The following is a 21,156-nucleotide window of genomic DNA, read 5'->3' as shown; positions in this document are numbered from 1 at the left end:
TTGAAGGGATGCCTAGTGGCCAAATCTGGAAAAATATGAGCCTCAAAATGAATAATAACCATATCAGATAAAATAGGAACCTAGGAGTCCATACTGATAAAAATAAATGAATCTATTTAAAGTTAATAGGATTGGAACATTACAATATCTCAAAGTGTTTTTCCACAAATTATGTATTAATTATGAAGGGGAAAAATGTAACTTGACAGTGAAGAAGTCTGCCAAATACCCTTCTAATCAAGTGACCAAAGTTAACCACCAGTGATGAAACAAATTGAAATTTTATGGGATGTACAGAAAGGAAAACAGCAACACTTCATTGATATTCCTGCCAAAGATGCATGACCTGAATCTAAACATAAAGAGACAGCAAAGACATCCTGCAACGTTACTACCTATTGTCCTCATAATCTTCAAAAGTACTAAGATCATGAAAATAAACGAAAGATTGAAGAAATTTCATACTGAAGGAGACCAAAGAGACATAATTAAATACAATGAGTGATTATGAATTGGATCTTTTTGCTACAAGAAACATTATTGAGACAACTGTCAAAACTTGGGGTCTAAGGATTTAATCATACTCAAATACAATGTTAACTTCCTAATTTTGATAGTTGTACTGAGGTTATGTTAGAAAAGGCCCTTATTTCTAGGATATACACACCAAAGTTTTTCAGGGTAAAGGGGCATCATATTAGCAACTTAGTCTGAAATGGTTTGAGAAATTCTTTGCACTGCCCTTGAACTACTTCTATAAGTTTAAGACTGCTTCACACCTATAATCCTAGCACTCTGGGAGGCCCAAGAGGGAGGATTGCTTGAGCTCAGAATTTGAGACCAGCCTGAGCAAGAGTGAGACTCTGTCTCCACTAAAAATAGAAAAATTAGCCAGGCACAGTGTCATGCTCCTATAGTCCCAGCTACTTGGGAGGCTGAGGCAGGAGGATCGCTTGAGCCTAGCAGTTTGAAGTTGTATCAAGCCATGATGATGCCACTGTACTCTAGCTGGGTCGACAAAGCAAGACTACCTCAAAAAAAAAAAGGATTGCTTCAAAATAAAATGTTTTTAAAAATTAAATCTATCCTCAAAGAACAAATATTTGCCACATGGAAGAAATGGAAAAAAACAAAAATGTGCTATAGATGCTCAAAGCATTCTAAGAGACCTCCAAAAACCCTATGAGCAACAACAGCATGGACAGGATACTTCTGTAGTCTCTAATCCCCAGGCCACAGACCTCTACCAGTCTGCGGCCTATTAGGAACTGGGCCACACAGCAGAAGGTGACTGACAGGCTAGAGAGGGAAGCTTATCTGTATTTACAGCTCACATCATTACCTGAGCTCCACCTCCTATCAGATCAGTGGCAGCATTAGATTCTCATTGGAGCATGAACCCTACCATAAACCACGCATGTGAGAGATCTAGGTTGCGCAATCTTTTTGAGAATCTAATGCCTGATGATCTGAGGTGGAGGTGAGGCGGTGATGCTAGCACTAGGGAGAGGCTGCAAATATCGATTATCATTAGCAGAGAGATTTGACTACACAATAAATGTAAAGTGCTTGAATCATCCTGAAGCAACCCTCCACCATGGGTCCATGGAGAAACTGTCTTTCGTGAAACCAGTCCCTGGTGCCAAAAAGGTTGGGGACTGCTGGAATACATATTTTGTCTCCTGTAACACTACTTTGTAAATTTATAAGTTTTGGTATGCTGCTTTAATTAATGCCATTCTCCAGCTCATCTTTAAATATGTACATTTATATCTAGAATAAATATGTTCATAAGAGTATGACAAATATCTAAACATCTAATTTCTGTTATATTAAATTTTTTTTAAATAACAAATCTACATATCAAACATAAGAAAACCTCAAATGTAACTGCTTGACACTAGTATTAAAATGTATTTCTAGGCCAGGCGCTGTGGCTCACGTCTATAATCCTAGCACTATAAACACCATGAGCAAGAACGAGACCCCGTCTCTGCTATAAAGAGAAAGAAATTAATTGGCCAACTAATATATATAGAAAAAATTAGCCGGGCATGGTGGCGCATGCCTGTAGTCCCAGCTACTTGGGAGGCTGAGGCAGAAGGATTGCTTGAGCCCAGGAGTTTGAGGTTGCTGTGAGCTAGGCTGACGCCACGGCACTCACTCTAGCCTGGGCAACAAAGCGAGACTCTGTCTCAAAAAAAAAAAAAAATGTATTTCTACAGCAGCTATCTATGACAATCAGAAATGGAATGTCATTGTGAATTTTTTCTTAATCTAGATTATTCCTTTTTAAAAATTGGGCAGAAATGTAAATAAAGACCATTAACAAAAGACACAAACAAGTTCTGGCAGAGTCAGTACAACTCAGAAATTTTCCATTACTCCCCAGAGGTGAAGACACTGAAGTTACATATTATTACAACCATCTAAGGTTTCTTATTTGTATTTTGTTCTCTAGGAAGATAATCTATTATGAAAGTGATGCCAAGTTTGTCTTTAGGTGAGATATTTGAAAATGGATCCTCATTAAGCATTTATGAACTGTTCTGCTTTTATTATGAAATTTAATCCAAAATCCAACCCAGAGAAAAGACAAATGTGAGAAGTACAGTGAGATTCAAATAGATTCATCTTAATCCTTAGCTGTCTGCCACAAAATTAGTTTCAAGTCCTTGTCAGTACAATCACTGCCAAAAGAAAACAAAATCTATCACAGGAAACTTTTTAAATTTTTAGAATATTATTTACTACAAGAGCATTAGGACCTTTTCCCCCCATAAAAACAGCATCTGAGGCCAGGCGTGGTGGCTCACACCTGTAATCTAGCACTCTGGGAAGCCAAGGCACGAGGACTTCTTGAGCAGGAGTTTGAAAACAGCCTAAGCAAAAGTGAAACCCCATCTTTACTAAAAATAGAAAAAATGAGCTATGCGTGGTGGCACATGCCTGTAGTCCCAGCTACTTGGGAGGCTGAGGGAGGAGGATTGCTTGAGCCCAGGAGTTTGAGGTTGCTGTGAGCTAGGCTGAGATGCCACGGCACTCTAGCCTGGGCAACAGAGTGAGACTCTGTCTCAAAAAAAACAAAAAACAAAAAAACCCCGCATCTGAACTATGTCCTCTAGTATCACATCTATTATTAGTAATAATTACAGAATACCCTTAACCAAACAAAATAGACTTTGATTCACTGAATATCTTACTTAATAATAATAATAATAAGCATATACTATTTTTTTCTTTTGGACCAGAAGGAGAGAAAGGAAAGGATACACTATTACATAGCCAGAAGGAAAGATCACTAATTTAGAAGAGGTTAACAATAATAAAAATCTTACCTCATTTTCAACTTTCTACTTTTATCAGAGTAGATTTACTAAATTTTAGGCTGTTCTTAACTCAAACTTAATGAACTGTCATCTAAATTACATGTTAGTTCTGGCTGGGTGCTATGGCTCATGTCTATAATTCCAGCACTTTGAGAGGTCGTGGCAAGATTGAGATCAGGAGTTTCACACAAGTCTGGGCATCATAGTGAGAAATGTTATCTACAAAAAATGTAAAACTCAGCCAGGTGCCATAGTGCACACCTATAGTTCTAGCCACTTGGGAGGCTAAGGCAAGAGGATCACATGAGCCCAGGAGTTTGATGTTGCAGTGAGCTATGATCGAGCCACTGCACTCCAGCCTGGCTGATGGAGTGAGACTCTATCTCTAAAAATAATTAATAAATAAATAAATCATAAGTTAGTTCTTTATAACTCCTATTTGTAAATTCCTATGAGAAAAAATAGGAACACTCCTAAATTCTTAATTTACTGTAGGCCTTTGTGTATACTTTTAATATAAATTTTCTCTAAAAAACTTTTAATTATATCAGAGATGAAGTACAACTATATATGTGACCAAAATTGCCCTTGATACAGTTACCAAAGGATGATCTCCTAACAAATCAAATAGGATAGCCAATCTTATCCGAACTAGTATAGTCTTAATAATTTTGATAAGTTTCTTCCTTTTTGAACATCCTCTTCTTATGCCTTCTCTAAAACCACTCACCCCTTTTCTTCTATTCCACTCTAACCATCCCTTTTCAGTCACTTCTGTAGGTGCTCCTTCCTCAACCATTCCCTGTAATGTTTTTTCCTAGAGTTCTATATTCAGTCTTCTCATCTTCATACTATACATACACTCCCAAATATAAAGCATCCACTATTAGCTATATGCTCAAATCTGTAGCTCTCAGAATTCTCCCCTAAGTCTCAAACTCTACATCTGACTACACTTCTTCACCTGGATGCCCTCCTTAAACTCAGTAATGTACCGAACTGAACATATCAATTTTACCACTGAGCCTCAGTCCCCTTCAATACTCCCTTATCTTGGTAAAAGGAACATTATTCAAGTCAGAAATCTGGGAACCATACATATCTTGTCCCTCACCTCCTACATCAAGCTGATCACTGAGTTTAACAACTGAAATTGTGAAATCTTTTTGAAATGTCCTGGGTCTTTTAGTTTTATGTATATTCATTAGAAGGTATACTGCTTTTAACAAACACTTTGACAGTTATGCTGAGTTTCAACCTCTCAAGTTCACATTGTCATGTTTATGACAGCAGTGTAGGCAATACTGACAAGGCTGTTGGGAAACAGCTGGTGACAATGCACAGTAACACAACTCTCTGGCAAGCAATATGTGCTAAGAACCATATCATATTCATAGCCTTTGACCCACAAGTCCCACTTAACATCATAAACATCATTTATCTTGGGATAAAAAAAAATCACCCCAAGAATGAAAGTCAAAAGATGAGGGAAAAAAGGTTTATAAATATTATAATTTAACAACAAATTAAAAGTAACCTACAGGTCCAAAAACTAGAGACATTAAGTTAGAATGTGTTTAAAAACATGAATTTGTACATGAATAGCAATCATATATTGACAAAGATTAGAAAAAACCAAAAGGAACTAATGCAGTTGGATTTTTATTTTGGGAAATATTTAAAATATTTAAAAATTTTTCTGTTCTCATTTAAAGTTGAATTGATAACAGTTTTTGAAAAGAGCAAGAGAATTATTAGATCCTTAAAGCAATAACAGTATTAGCAATTTTTCCAAAAGAGCCTTGAAGTTTAAGGTAGTAATTTTTATTTTTTGAGGGGACAGGGTCTTCTTCTGTTGCCCAAGCTGGAATGCAATGGCATGATCACAGCTCACTATAACCTCAAACCCCTGGGCTCAAGCAATTCTCCTGACTCAGGCTTCCTAGTAGCTAGGTCTACAGACACATGCCACCACACCTAGCTAATTTTTTTATTTTCTGTAAAGAGGGAGTCTCCCTACGTTGCCCAGGCTGGTCTCCTGGACTAAAGTGATCCTCCCTCCTCAGCCTCCTGAGTAGCTAGGACTTCAGGTGCATGCCACCATGCCCCAAAGGTAGTAATTTAAGGTTGGAGTCAGAAACTCTCATCTTCTCTCCCCCAGTGAATTCAGCATTTTACATGCATAAGCACTGACTATGCTCCATTCCATTTATCTTACAAACTAATCAATCACCTATGACTGTTGCTACTAAATATCCATATAATCAGCCTTAATGACCAAAAGGGAGAAAATATCACATCTTCAATTGTACCATGTTTAAAATATTAAAAATAAAAATTACCTTTCTTCTTTGTCCAATGTTTTCTTCTCTGCTGCAGTAATTTTTTTGGGTGGCACAGGAGGGGTCACTTTTCTACATATCTCTTCAATGATGCGTTTGTTCATTCTACTTTGTAATGCAGCTTTCAGTAAAATTCTTTCTACTGCAGTTATACCATCTCCATGACTGTATTTAGGAATTTCTGGTTGGATTAAAATTTCCATGTCATCAAGCCAAGGAGGATAGTAGGAATTTTGTTTTCCTGAGAGTTTGTGGTGAAGTTTAATTAGCAAAGACAATATGCTTTCTTTAATTTCCAAAATGGCTGTAGTCAACTGTGGAGCTGAACCAGGAGCAGACCATTTATGTGACGTTTTGGGACGAACCACCTGATTTGCTTCACTGCTACTGCGATTGATGATCTCCTGAAATTTCTTCCTGCGCTCTGCTACTAAGCTGAAAACTTGAGCTGTACCAGAATTCTACCATTAAAAAAAAGAAAGAAAAATCAAGAGAAGTTACTCAGCAATTTTAAAAACATATTAGTACTAGATTTTCCAATGGGGATCTTCAAAGTTTACCCAAAGATTTATTCAATAGATTTGCTCTTTAAATAAATCTGTAGATTATCAGCAATAACACTTCTTTCTCAACCTCTTGAGTCTATCTATCTGGAAAAGTAGTATCTATAGCTATACTAAAGAGAAATCATAAACTAAATTCCTCATCAGTTTAAAGGAAAAGTTGTTCTATTCAACATTCATCAATAATACCATATATACTCTTTACTAACTTCTAGAAAACTGCTACAGTTTCCAGTTAAGAAAATTACAAATTAATTTTTTTTAATTCTCTAAGTTAATGAATCTGAACTAGTAGTTAATTTTACTTTTAAGGAACTTCAAAGTTTAAAAATTACTTCTATCATAAATTCCCCAAGTTACTAAACTGAAATGTAAGAATGAAAAATCAAATTGATCTGTTTCATATTTTACTATCGCTATGATTTGTTATTTGAACAAATTATTTTAACTAAGTGTTTTTCTCAACAATTTATCTTCTAAATAGCCTTTTTACTAAAGTGGTCAAACTACATTAGAGCTCTTAGAAATCATCTTTTAATTAAGATGCGAGTCAATTTAATGGACTTCCTTAGTTTTTATAAAGTGAGTACACAAAGGATACCCCAATATCAGCTGAGCTTTTATGAATCAAAGTATAGTATACACTACTTTTCAATACCCAAGCTGTTTTCTAAAGTACTCTCTACTAGCATTAGAGGCAAAGAGCCTTTAATAGAGGTTCAAATATTTTAATTAATACTATACAGCATTCCTGGTAAAGACAATTCAAAGACAAAGAAGGCTCCTATGGATAGACTCTACTATGAGAAATGTCTGATTCAACGCTCTCCACTTACAAAAATCTAGGTTGTAGGGATCAGAACTGCTTAAGTTTAGTTCCTTGGCATATTATTTCATTTCTGCTTTGTAAAAGTTAAAAATTAATTAAATTAACCTACATGCAGAAAGTTAAGTTTCAAAATGAGTCCAAATATACAATATATAGAGTTTTAAGGCTTTTATGGGCTTATTTTATCAAAGTTAATTAATTGCCATAGAAGCAGAAAAAAATTATTTGTAAATGAGCATGCTGCCAGCATAAAATTTATTTTGATTTAGGAAATATCCAAGTCATTTTTAAGATGTTAGTAACACAGCTGCAATGCTAAATATAAACAGACCCAATGTGCCACCTATAATTGGGCCAAAATACTTCTAATACTAGTAAGAAAAACCTACTTTTAAATACTCAGTATTATTTTTAAGCTCAACAATATGAATTTTCTTTACTATTAAGCTTAACATTTTATCAAAAAAACACACATATATTAAAGAAACAATTTTGAAAATTTAACCATATTAATTACGCACACATACACACACAAAAAGGGTTTCCCCCCACCATTTCCAGTTAAAGCCATGTTGCTAGTTAACGTAAATATCATACACATCTACCTCTCTTTGAAGAACTTTAGGCCGTCGTGAAGTCTGGCAGATTAAAGAAAAAAGACTGGTGAAGCAGAAGTTGCTTAGATATATCACAGGAAATAAAAGATAATTTAAAGTTACCTACAGCTACATTATTTTTTCTTTTTGATACCACAGGATAATCTAAATAATATATCCCAACATAACATAAAGCTTTTCCTTCTTGCTCTTACACTTACTTGTGAAGAACCCAAGCTATCAGAGCTGGTACTTGCAGATGAGTCTCTCTTCACTTCAGGAGCAGTCTCTGGAACTCTCACTCTAACGTAGTTTATAAAGTGTCGCATGTTTGACACTAAGTTACTACCAGGAAACCAACTGTCGTGACAACGTTCTGGTCCACTCACTGATGCCTAAAACATAAAAATAATGAATATCAAACCTTGCCACATCACATCTAAGGTACAATGAGGACGTAACAAGCCCAAATAATCATCCATTGCCTGTCACATTCCTGAATTTCTTATAGTTTCATTCACAAATTATCAAAGAGATAAATTTAAAGAGAATAAAACCAAATAGAAACATAAAATATAGGAATACATTTCTCAATAGTAATATGGAAAAGTCCAATTGAATTAGCTAAATGTCTCCTGAAAAATACATTTTTCAATCTGAAAATATTTAACCTTACAGAATATTTATCATCACCCACTAGTAATAATACAGTCAAATAATGTTAGTTTGGACTAAGTAGGGAAGAAAGTCTGAAAAATCCATCAAAAAGTCAACATACCAACATATTTTTTTCATAAATATAATATTAAAAGATCTTAGAGAATCTTAATGACCTTTTAATATTTATGAAAGAATATATGTTGATTCCACTTGGACTATAAAGAACTGCTGAGTTTTTTTTTAACCTGTTTGTTTTTTGCTGTTATTGTGCTGTGGGCTTTTTTGTCTTTTTGGAGGGAGAAGATGAGAAGAATCTTACACATTTGTAAAATTTAATTTGTAGTAACAATTGCTTTTATTCTTTAATGAAACACATTAACAACTTGTATTCATAAGTACTTTAAACATTCTCACATATAACAATATTCATTCTATTACCTTAAAATCTTTACAGAAAGAATTTGCCACTCAAAAATAATCTCTAATGAAATTATTAGAATTTCTAGACTAAAGTCTTAACTTAATAATTTTTTACCAGAAATCAATGAGTAAGCAGTGAAGTAGAAGTTGTTTTAATAGCAGAGGAAATAAAAGGTAATCTGAAGTTAACTACAATCACACTATTTTTAATGCGACCAAAAATGCATTAACCATTTTTTTAGATTAATTTTTATAATGTGAACTACGAATTTCAAATGCAATAATCCCATAAGTAGAGTTAAATATATCAATGAAAGCTCTAAAAGACCATGTGTATTTAAAGATCAAAAAGGGTCTTTTCTAGCAGTTGTTAAGAAGATGTTACATGAGTGCGATGAATTCATAAATGCACTTCAGAATGAATCCATATATACACATTATTTTTTTATTATTATTTATTTATATTTAGAGACAGCATCTCACTCTGTTACCCTGGGTAGAGTGCCATGGTGTCAGCCTAGCTCACAGCAAGCTCAAACTGCTGAGCTCAAGCCATCCTCCTGCCTCAGCCTCCCAAGTGGCTATACTAACAGGCGCATGCCACCACGCCCAGTTAAGTTTTTTCTATTTTTAGTTGCCTGAGTAATTTTTTCCATTTTTTGTAGAGATGGGGTCTCACTCTTGCTCAGGCTGGTCTTTTCTTTCTTTTTTTTTTTTTTTTTTTGAGACAGAGTCTCACTTTGTTGCCCAGGCTAGAGTGAGTACTGTGGCATCAGCCTAGCTCACAGCAACCTCAAACTCCTGGGCTCAAGCGATCCTACTCCCTCAGCCTCCCGAGTAGCTGGGACTACAGGCATGCACCACCATTCCCAGCTAAGTTTTTCTATGTATATTAGTTGGCCAATTAATTTCTTTCTATTTATAGTAGAGATGGGGTCTTGCTCTTGCTCAGGCTGGTTTCAAACTCCTGACCTCGAGCAATCCACCCGCCTCGGCCTCCCAGAGTGCTAGGATTACAGACTTGAGCCACCGCACCCGGCCTCAGGCTGGTCTTGAACCCCTAAGCTCAAGCAATTCTCCCACCTCGGCCTCCCAGAGTGAGTAAACACTTTATTAAGGCATGACATAATCAGCAAAGTTATGATGTGTCTGGCACGGCAACAACTGACTACAGCCAGATAGGGGCTGCTTCCTATCTAAAAATTTTAAAATATAAGAAACTACTTACCTCTTCATCTGATTCCTCTTCAGCAGAATTTTCAAGTCCTAATTCAATCAGATATAAAACCATGCAGAGTACATGTTCTGAGAGATTTTGATGATCCATCAAAATCTTTAAAAAGGGAAAAAAATGCCTCATAATTACTTTTTCCACAAAATGTATTTCATTTAAAGATCAAAAAGCATTTTAATGTTATAGATGAAAATAACATCATCAGATACATAAAAATCAGATACATAAGTAAAGCCACATCTTGGTGAAAAGACAAACGAAAGCCAAAACACCAGGTTTCCTATCAAGATCACATAGTACTTTAAGCAATATCTAGAAATATTAGTTGACAGGTTAACATATCAAATAGCCTACTAAAACCATTAATATTAATATACCAGTATCTAATAAAATAATTTAACAAGAACATTTTACACCATAATTTGCTAACACTTGTCTCCTGAAAAGGAGGATATCAGATAAATAACTTTATTAAATAGAATAATTCAGGCAAATGTGTCTGGGAGCACAAATAAGTGTTTATGGAACATTAATTTTCTTAAACTCTGTCTTTAAAATTAAACCTCTGAGCCTCTGAGTATTTTAAGCAGCTGTATATGTATGTATGTCAGTGTGTGATTTACATAGATGAGAAAGGAAGAAGAAATGCAATTGGTTAATAGAGGAGCTTCTGAGGAAAATTCAATAACCCTGACCTTATATATGTATTACACAATGTAAGCCTAACACACCTGACACAGGATTTCAGGGCTACCTACACCAGTCACTCATTCATTATGATGCAACAGACTACCAGCCAGAAGATACCTAAAATAACATAAGAAAAAAATGGCCTGGCAGCTATCATCTTGTTATCATTACAAAAAGGTCATCTGGCCAAATGTTGAAAGACATGAGAGGAAGAGGCTCTCTAGGGAGTGTCAATTTCAGTTGCTGGTGAGATAGCAGAGAACAAAAAAAGAGGACATGCTAAGCTGAGCTTCACAGCAACTACCTGAATGGCTGAGGAGACTGGGAAAAGAGGTTTTAGTCACTTAAGACCTAATCAACTGTTACTAAAAAATCTTTCAATTCAATGACTTTCTAATTTTTTTTTTTTTTTTTTGACGACTGAGATGGTTTTTCTATTCTTCTGTTGTGTGGCAAAGTGGTGAAGAGCATAGGCTTTCAAAATCTTTTTAAAACCTGAATTTTTTTTTTTTTTTTTTTTTGAGACAGAGTCTCACTTGTTGCCCAGGCTAGAGTGAGTGCCGTGGCGTCAGCCTAGCTCACAGCAACCTCAAACTCCTGGGCTCAAGCGATCCTCCTGCCTCAGCCTCCCGAGTAGCTGGGACTACAGGCATGCGCCACCATGCCCGGCTAATTTTTTCTATATATATTAGTTGGCCAATTAATTTCTTTCTATTTATAGTAGAGACGAGGTCTCGCTCTTGCTCAGGCTGGTTTCAAACTCCTGACCTTGAGCAATCCGCCCGTCTCAGCCTCCCAGAGAGCTAGGATTACAGGCGTGAGCCACCGCGCCCGGCCTAAAACCTGAATTTTAACAAAAATTCTGTTCTATGCCTATTTGACCTTGATCAACAGACTCTGGCCTTAGTTTTCTCATCTCTGAAACTGGAATGATAGCCCAGAATTGTTGTGAGGATTACATGAGTTAATATCTGTCATTTTCTTAGTAGAGTATCTCGCAATTGGTATTCAACAAATATTAAGTGGGTGTTGCCAATGGTGTGAAGAGCAGGAGGGGACTGAAGGTTGGAAGATGACAGAAGTCATCCTTTCTGATTCAATATGTTACACAGAGAGAATCAAGGCTCAGCCACACATCCATATAGTATAAGCAACACTAGAACACAAACCACAAACTCCTAGACCACCGCCTATCATTATGACAACTACTAATAAATAAAATATTGCTAGCTAAATTAAAATAAATTTTGACTTGAAATTGTGTAGCATTACAGCTCTGACTAACTTAAAAACTAAGGACAAAAAAATTCCATTATAAGGCACTACAAGGAAAAAAACCTAAAAATGATTTTTCCAGGGAGTTTCATTTTAACATGTCCTTTAACGTTAAAGGTGGCAAGGGATAAAGGTGATTTTCTGAAATTGATGTTTAGAAAGTTGACTTGCCAATGCAATGTCAATTAGAAAAGTGGTTTTTGTTTTTGTTTTTGTCTTCTTGAGACAGTCTTGCTCTGTTGCCCAGGCTGCAGTGCAGTGGCCTCATCACAGCTCACTGCAACCTCAAAGTCCTGGGCTCAAGCAATCCTGTCTCAGCCTCCAGAGTAGGTGGAAATATAGATGCATACCACCACGCCTGGCTAAATTTTCTATTTTTTGTAGAGACCAGGTCTTGGTCTTGCTCAGGCTGGTCTGTGGTTCACACATTTAATTGCAGTGCTTGGGAGGCCAAGGCAGGAGGATCACTTGAGCCCAGACGTTAGGGACCAGTCAACATAGCAAGACTCCGTCTTTAGAAATAATAAAAAAAATTAAAAAATTAGCTGGGCATGTTGGTGCGTGCCTGTAGTCCCAGCTACTTGAGAGGCTGAGACAGGAAAATCGCTTGAGCCCAGGAGTTCGACGCTACAGTGAGCTAAGATTGTGCGAGTGTATTCCAGCTTAAGCAACAGAGTGAGACTATTTCTCAAAACTAAAACACTTTTCTGGCCAGGTGTGGTGGCTCACGCCTGCAATTCTAGCACTCTGGAAGGCCGAGGTGGGAGAATCAATTGAGCTCAGGAGTTTGAGACCAGCCTGAGCAAGAGTGAAACCCCATCTCTATTAAAAACAGAAATAAATGAGCCTAGCATGGTGGCACATATCTGTAGTCCCAGCTACTTAGGAGGCTGAGGCAGGAGGATTGCTTGAGCCCAGGAGTTTGAGGTTGTAGTGAGCTAGGCTGATGCCACAGCACTCTAGCCTAGGCAACAGAGCAAGACTCTGTCTCAAAAAAAAAAAAATTCTTTGATGCTGCCACATAAGGACCCCACTCAAACCCCTACATGTCACATTCCTGATCAGAAGAAAAAAGCAAAGAGAACCACTCCAACCTAAAGGTCACTGGCCCGCATAGCTGTCATTTTAGTGGGTTCTAGGGTTGTTCAGTCCCTGTAGTTCATTCCATCCCTCCTGTGGTTCCACAGCATTTTACCTCTTGTTCTATAGAAGCTATAAATAAATATTCTCTTCTGTAGCTAGAAAAGGTAAAAAGTTTCTCACAAAGAATGGTATAGCTATTCCATTATTTTCAACTTAGATTTCAAATATACGTGATTGTACCATATCCTCACATTTTAAATGTATAAATACACTTTGCTTTATAAATGGTACTTTTATATAAATATCCTATGGCACTTTTATTTGAAAATTATGAAAATAAATTCTAAGTTTTTCTATTCAAATTACTACTGTACCTTGTAAAGCAGAGTGAACAGCACAATGTGTAAAGTTTTACAGTGCAAAAGTCTCATAAGACCTTTATAGCTAGGATGGAGTGATGTCCTTTTCTTATAGGGAGGCCAGGGATTTCCAGGGAATTTTCCACTCTGTTTTAAACTGTAAAATAAAACAAAACTAAAATTAGGTGATAGACTCAAAATTAAACTGTGATTTAAATAATGATTTATAGACATCAATTTCTGTCACATTTTTCTATGCAGTACTATTTTAATGAAATTGTTTAAAATGCCAAACAGATTTCTAGTCTCTACACAATGAACACTACTATTTCCTTTCCTATTGGATAAAAATGAGTAGAAAAGGCTAAGCTGAAAACCAGAAAGAAATATAAACTTTAAAATGCTAACAAAGAGAAAAAAACAGAAAGAATACAAAGTACTCAGAAATTTCCAGTTCTAACTGAGCAAAAAAGATAATCTGAAAATTTTCCTACTATCGATGGCCAGCAAAGCTGGATAAAACATAAAATATCTTTTGAGTGCATATTTGAGCCCATAAAAAAAGAAAGTGGAGTTCTAAGTACCAAGAAAAAGGAAGAAATTAACAAGAACTAACCCCCTGCCAATGGTCTTGAGCAAACAGATTACCTGGGCTCATACAAGGCTCAGGTAGAACCGAGATCCCACCTAAAGCCGAGACCCTTGAAAGGCTTTATTCTCAATGAAAGGTAATCCACAAGGAGAAATGAGAAGTTTGTCCCTTCTGAGGTGGAAGAACAGGCTCCCCACGAAGATAATAATTATGAACTTTTATGCAAATAGAGTAGTCTCCCCTTATCTGCAAGGGACACATTCCAAGACCCCAATGGACGTCTGAAATCGCAAATAGTACCGAAGCCTATGTACATTATGTTTTTTCTATACATACATACAATAACGTTTAATTTATAAATTAGGCACAGTAAGAGATTAACAAAAATAATAATAAAATAGGACAATTATAACATACTGTAATATAAGTTAAGTAAATATGCACTCTCTCAAAATATCTTATTTTCTGAAAATTTGAGTTAAAAGAAAAAAAATCTTATTGTATGTTAGTCCCTCTTATCCACAGTTTGACTTTCTGTAGTTTCAGTTACCCGAGGTCAACTGTGGTCTGAAAATATTAAATGGAAAATTCCAGCAATAAACAATTCATAAGTTTTAAATTGCACTCCATTCAGGGTATTGTTTTAATTGTTCTATTTTATTATTACTGTTGCTAATCTCTTTCTGTGCCTGATTTATAAATTAAAGTTTATCATAGGCATGTATGTATAGGAAAAAACATAATACATATAAGGTTTGGTAGTGTCTGAGATGTTAGGCATTCACACTGGTGGTCTTGGAACATATCCCCCAAGGGTAAGGGGAAACTACTGTATTTCACTCACCCTTTTCTTGCAATGATGATAAAATGCCTACGTGACAAGATGAAGTGAGATGAATAATATAGGCATTGTGACTTAGCATTAGGGACTACTGATCTTCTGACAAGATGTCAGAAAGGATCATCTACTTGGGTGTTCCTGGATCATCAGGCCATGACAATGTTGATGGTTGGATGTCAGGAGCAGACAATGTCCTTAACTAACGAGTGGACAGCATATACAGCATGGTACGCTGAACAAAGGAATGATTCACATCCCAGGTAGAACAGATCAGGATAATATGAGATTTTATCATACTACTCAGAATGGCATGCACGTAATTTAAAACTTATGAATAATTTATTTCTGGAATCTTCCATTTAATATTTTTGGACAGCACCTGACTATGGGCAATTGAAACTATGGAAAGCTAAACTACAGATGGGTGGTGGGGTTGGGACTACTATAATAGCAGACTTAGAACACAATAGGCAAAATGTGAGAGATTTATACAAAGAAATAACAAACCCACAAAAATATCAGAGGATATTAACATTATACTTCTATCTAATGGAGAGCCCAAGAAAAACAGATTGATAAGGATTTTTAACAACACAATTAAGAAGCATAAGGCAAATACAAATAAAGAACATACAACAATTATATAATACACATAATTTTAAGTGCACTTAAAACGTTTATAAAAATCGACTAAATAGTAGGAAGCAAAGTAAATCTCAAGTATCAAAAGAACTGCTATATGGACCATAGTCACTTGTTACACAGAAAATAAAACTATAAACCAACTTAAAAAGATAACTCAAAACTCTAGACATGTAGACATTTTAACACATTATTCTCTTAGAAGTTCAGAAGTCATTAAAAATCCTTAACAGAAAATTTTTAAAATTTAGAATCTAAACTATATGCAAAAAATGTGGGATACAACTAAAGCAGTACTTGGAAAGAAATCATAGCTTTAAATGTATATGCCTTTTTAAAAATCAAAAACTAAGAATCTAAATTACGGTTAGCTAGATGTTCTCAACACAAAGATAAATGTTTGAGGTAATGCATATACCAATTACCCTGTTTTGATGATCACATGTACTCTAAATATATATATAACTGAGATATATCAATTTAAAAGTTACAAGGAAAAAAATTAAACCAAAATCTGTAACAATAAAAATTTTAAAGGAGTAATTAAAAATGAAAATCAAATAAACTAAATAAATAAATAAGCAACCAAGAAAAGAAAAAAAGAAAACTCAAACTAAGTTGAAAGAAGATAATAATAAACGAAAAAATAATAAAATAGAAAACAAGGGGCAGGGGAGACAGAAACAATAAAATCAATAGTTGGGTTGTTAGAAAAAAACAGTAAAATTGTTAATCCCCTGAGATGGCTCATCAAGAAAAAGAAACAACAAATACAAATATATTAATAAGAATAAAAAGCCAGATGCGATTTTGTAATCATTAAGTATATACTTAAAATAGAAGATTTCTTAGAAAAAGACAGGATGCATGGTTAAACAGGCAAGTTCTATCAAAACGTCAAGAAGCATCCACATGAATTAGAATAAAGTTGGACCATTACCTCAGAGCATATATAAAACATAACTCAAAATGGATCAAAGACTTTAACATAAAAGTTAAAACTATAAAACACTTAGAGGAAAACATAGGCTTAAGTCTTTGTGACCTTAAATTAGACAACAGATATAACACCAAAAGCACATTGCAACATAGAAAAAAATAAATTGAAATTAACCAAAATTTAAAACATATGTGATTTAAAGGATACTCTCAGTAAGTGCAAAGACAATCCATGGAATGGTAGAAGATATTTGCAAATCATGTATCTGTTAAGTCTAGTATTCAGAATATATAAAGAGCTCTAAAAACTCAACAATAAAAACAGTCCAATTAAAAAATGGGCAAAGAAATCGACAGCACATGGTGGTGTGGAGGTAGGGGCTAAAATAAGGAATTTTTTAAGATTTGATGAAAACTGCCTCTCTACAACTGCAACAAAATTCTGGCTGAAGGACTCATCTCAGGACAGGATAAAATACCAAGTATAATTAAGGGTATGAGGATGGGAGATTAAAATTATTGCATACATATTTGGTTCAGAGCCCTTAGGCCTTGTCTCCTGTTCAGTTCACAGAATAATGGCAGCCATACCATTACCTTCTGGGCAATATTTAAAGATACTTCTCTGAGGAATCTGACCTGACCAAAGAAAAGATCTAATGAGAGTAACATAAAGGTTTCTCAACAAACCTGTCTACCCAAATCACCCTATATTAAAGTTCAGAATCTACAAGTTCTACTCAGAGTTCTTAATAACAGAATTGTCAGACCTCTAAGGAATGCCTCTAACACAGATGCTAGAGACTGAACAATAGAAAATGCACCTCAGAGGAAACAGATACTATGTAGTTGGGGGTGAGGGTCTTTAAAATTAAAAAAAAAAAACAAAAAAAAAAACCACTATCATTAGCATACCAGAGAAATGAGCTGCATCTATGATTCATGAACAGGATGCCATAAAATTAGCTTTGCATTTTAAAAAACTGACTTCTATTTAATACCATAGTGGCAACATAAAAGCATAATTTTCAAAATGATCCAATAGCCATGATGAACTATTTCCACTATTCTATTTCATTTAGCATAGGAAAGCAATTTTTAGTTTTATTTTGTTTCTTTGTTTACTTTAAGCACTAGTCCCAAAATATGCAGCACTTAGATTAATAAAGCATCCCAAATAAAGACTATATATTTGTACAAGACAGCAAGTAATACCTTATTTTGACTGCTCTTTTCAAAAGTATTAATGGAATAATGCAAATGAAATGCTACGTGACAGCAAAATTTTTTAAGTGACTCCAACTAGCACCTAATTATTGACCAGTTGGAGACAAAAATGGCATATATAAACTCATATATCATACTATTGAACATGTGGCAGCAGCCATTAACTTTCAAGATAGGAGATGGGAAGCAACAGAAATATAAGAAATTTTACATAAAAAAAAACTTTACTTTCCAGTTGAATTTAAAACAGGCACTGCATAAAATCACTCTTATCTTTGTTTGTTTGTTTTTTTTGTTTTGTTTTTTTTGAGACAGAGTCTCACTTTGTTGCCCAGGCTAGAGTGAGTGCCGTGGCGTTAGCCTAGCTCACAGCAACCTCAAACTCCTGGGCTCGAGCGATCCTTCTGCCTCAGCCTCCCGAGTAGCTGGGACTACAGGCATGCGCCACCATGCCCGGCTAATTTTTTATATATATATCAGTTGGCCAATTAATTTCTTTCTATTTATAGTAGAGACGAGGTCTTGCTCTTGCTCAGGCTGGTTTTGAACTCCTGACCTTGAGCAATCCGCCTGTCTCGGCCTCCCAAGAGCTAGGATTACAGGCGTGAGCCACCGCGCCCGGCCCACTCTTATCTTTGGAAGCGGCCTAGACCAAAGTTTCAATACTACCATTAACAGACATATTTCACTGAGCCTCCCTGGGCCACATTGTCCTCACATATAAAATATAACACTGAATTAATGTTATACTGGATGGTTTTCCACCTGTTGGTTTGCTTTTTTCTTCTTGTCTTGTTTTCATTTTCTTTTTAAGAGCTGAACTGCCCATTAAATGGTATTTAGAAGGGAGTAAGAGAAGTAGGATGAGCTACTTCTATCTACTCTCTTAGGCCTTCTGTTGCTGTTGCCCACGCTCCTCTTCCAATGATGGCCCAAGAGACACTATTATGAACCTGAACTAGATTTTGAAGGCCTTTTTCAGCAATAAGATCCTAAGATTCTAAACATCTAAACATCACACAAACCAAATGGCTTATTTTCATACTTAAACTCTCAGCACAAAAATTAAAAGAAATTTACTTCTTATTCATTTAACAAATATTTACTGGTTGCCTACAATTACCTAAAACCAAGCTCAATTATGAGGATACAAGCATTTTTCACTATTATTTTCAAAAAGGCCTTTCTATTGCCTTCTTGCAAATAAAATAAGAATCCTACCCAGTACAATCAATTAACTCACTTTTTGTCCTTTAAAACTAAAAAAGAAAAAAAAAATGATGAAAATGACCAATAGCCAATAAGTCCTACAATTTAGGATTCTCTTCTCATTTGTGCTGTAAGAACTGAAACAACTGTACAAAAATACAACAAATAAAAGATACTACATAAAGGATGCAGATGCTATATTTCACATACAAAATAAATTTCAAAAAAAATTAAGCTTTGGCTGGGCGCGGTGGCTCACGCCTGTAATTCTAGCACTCTGGGAGGCCAAGGCAGGCAGATCGCTTGAGGTCAGAAGTTCGAAACCAGCCTGAGCAAGAGTGAGACACCGTCTCTACTATAAATAGAAAGAAATTAGCTGGACAACTAAAAATATAGAAAAAATTAGCTGGGCATGGTAGCGCATGCCTGTAGTCCCAGCTACCTGGAAGGCTGAGACAGAAGAATTGTTTGAGCCCAGGAGTTTAAGGTTGCTGTGAGCTAGGCTGATGCCACAACACTCTAGCAGGAGCAATAGAGTGAGACTCTGTCTCAAAAAAAAAAAAAAAATTTAAATTTTACATAGTAACCAACACATTTCTACATGGATATGAGATTCATTTTACGTACACAAAATGTTATCAGATGAATATAATAGTTTGTGCATAAAATTTGAAAGATTTAAAAGAAAATAAATTTAAAGGTTTTCATCTAAAACTAAAATGCATATTTATCTGTCATCTATTATTACTGCTTTATTTGAGTAAACATTGCTTTTAAGACACAGATTTTTAAATGCTAAGTAATATCACAACACTTCAGATATATTTCTAAGAAACCATAAAGAAATTAATTGTACAGGAACTCAAAAGCCAAATGGACGAAATGAGAGAATTAGGAAAAATAAAGAACATAGGAAAGTGAAAAAATTGATAAAAACAGCTTTGGGGATAAGATTTTATCCAACTATGTGATGTAGTTATAAATCAAAATATGATATAGATATAAACAACTAATGTGAAATAGATTTGAAAACACAAGATACCTACAAACAGAAAAAGTGTACCTATATGTCAGCATGGGTAAACTACTTTGTTAAATATTTACAAGTAAAATTCATTTTGCTTTGACTATTTTCTCAGTTGTCAAGATCATAATAATATTTTCATACTTTTTTATAGACACATATCACCATCTCTGATGTCATACAATTTTATTCTCTTAACTTGTGCCTCCTCTACTGGTTCAAAAGTAGAACAACACAAAACCAAGCCTTTAATTCCATTGATCAAAATGCAACTAAATAAGTTCTATTTTTTGATTTAGTGATCATGTTCTATAAAATTTATTTCTATCAGATTAACATCAAATTTTGGATAAAGATCTTGAGGACATAAATCTCAGCCAGATTATTTTTTTAAACCTTAGAATATTATTTTCACCTCTAAAGATCAAGAGTATACTTCAACGAAGCATATCACACCTGTGTTACAACTGAAGTTTTTCTATATAAATATACAATATTCTATTATGATACTAATAAATTTGATGGACTTACAATGCAGTATATCTGTCCATTGCAGACTGTACATCTCTACGGTAAACTGTTCGAAGAATGACCATGACGGGGTCAAACTCCTGATCCCAAACTTCAGCTATTATTCAAAAGAAAATAGAAATAGAACATTGACTTCTAAGAAATAAAGCCAATCTTTAATGATTTATTACATTTTTTAAGTACATTTTAAATTTAAAAGATTGAATGGTTTAATTTTATCATAGTGTTTGCCTTAATAAGATTGATGTCATGACTAAAATTTCTAAATCAAAAATCACAAAATTTCATCATTAGGAATGTTTTCTTGACTTCAGCAAAAACTAGTGAGCAAAAGGCTTGTAATATAACAATGTCTCACAAGAAAATTTTAGTTCATTGGGTTTTTTATAAGGTGCCAATCGGAAAGTAAGAAAGACAGTGCATTAACACCTTTAAAAGTATTCAAAGGTAAAAACATGAAAAATAGATTACAAAATGAATGAGCTGTTGATTTTTCAAGAGTCTCACTTTACAAACCTTTTCTGTTTATAAAAGATTTTCTGCTTTGCTGCTAAAACTGACAATTGGTCTCCTTACTTTCTGCATAATTAGGAACCACTATCCCATGTGTAATATGTATACAACTGGTGGTACAAAAGATGATTTTAGTATTATTTATATAAACCTTTTTATTTTAATAATTATACAATTTTTAGTGTTTATTAGACAATTGGAAATTGGAAAAAAAAAATCCTCACAACACCTCACTAATAACTGTGCTGAGAATGAAGT

At 34.9% G+C, this 21,156-nt stretch overlaps 1 protein-coding gene across 4 annotated transcripts in view; it reads right to left on the bottom strand.

Moving 5' to 3' along the window:
• UBR3 (ubiquitin protein ligase E3 component n-recognin 3) overlaps positions 1-21,156 on the bottom strand; it is a 192,554-nt gene that overhangs the window by 87,835 nt on the left and 83,563 nt on the right. For 2 of the 4 annotated variants that reach the window (XM_020288393.2, XM_020288395.2), the window contains exons 19-24: positions 20,386-20,482; positions 13,396-13,537; positions 9,968-10,072; positions 7,881-8,054; positions 7,669-7,701; positions 5,672-6,132 (exon numbers count right to left, since the gene is read on the bottom strand). In XM_020288393.2, coding sequence (XP_020143982.1) covers positions 5,672-6,132; positions 7,669-7,701; positions 7,881-8,054; positions 9,968-10,072; positions 13,396-13,537; positions 20,386-20,482 — 1,012 coding nt within the window. The remainder of the gene's footprint in view (positions 1-5,671; positions 6,133-7,668; positions 7,702-7,880; positions 8,055-9,967; positions 10,073-13,395; positions 13,538-20,385; positions 20,483-21,156) is intronic. The other 2 variants (XM_020288397.2, XM_020288398.2) reach the window with 1 other exon arrangement.

The sequence above is a fragment of the Microcebus murinus genome, chromosome 8, assembly GCF_040939455.1.
Source record: "Microcebus murinus isolate Inina chromosome 8, M.murinus_Inina_mat1.0, whole genome shotgun sequence".
In the NCBI taxonomy this organism is placed as follows: Eukaryota; Metazoa; Chordata; class Mammalia; order Primates; family Cheirogaleidae; genus Microcebus; species Microcebus murinus.
Note: the sequence above shows the minus strand (reverse complement) of the source record. Positions and strands in the feature narration are given on the sequence as shown.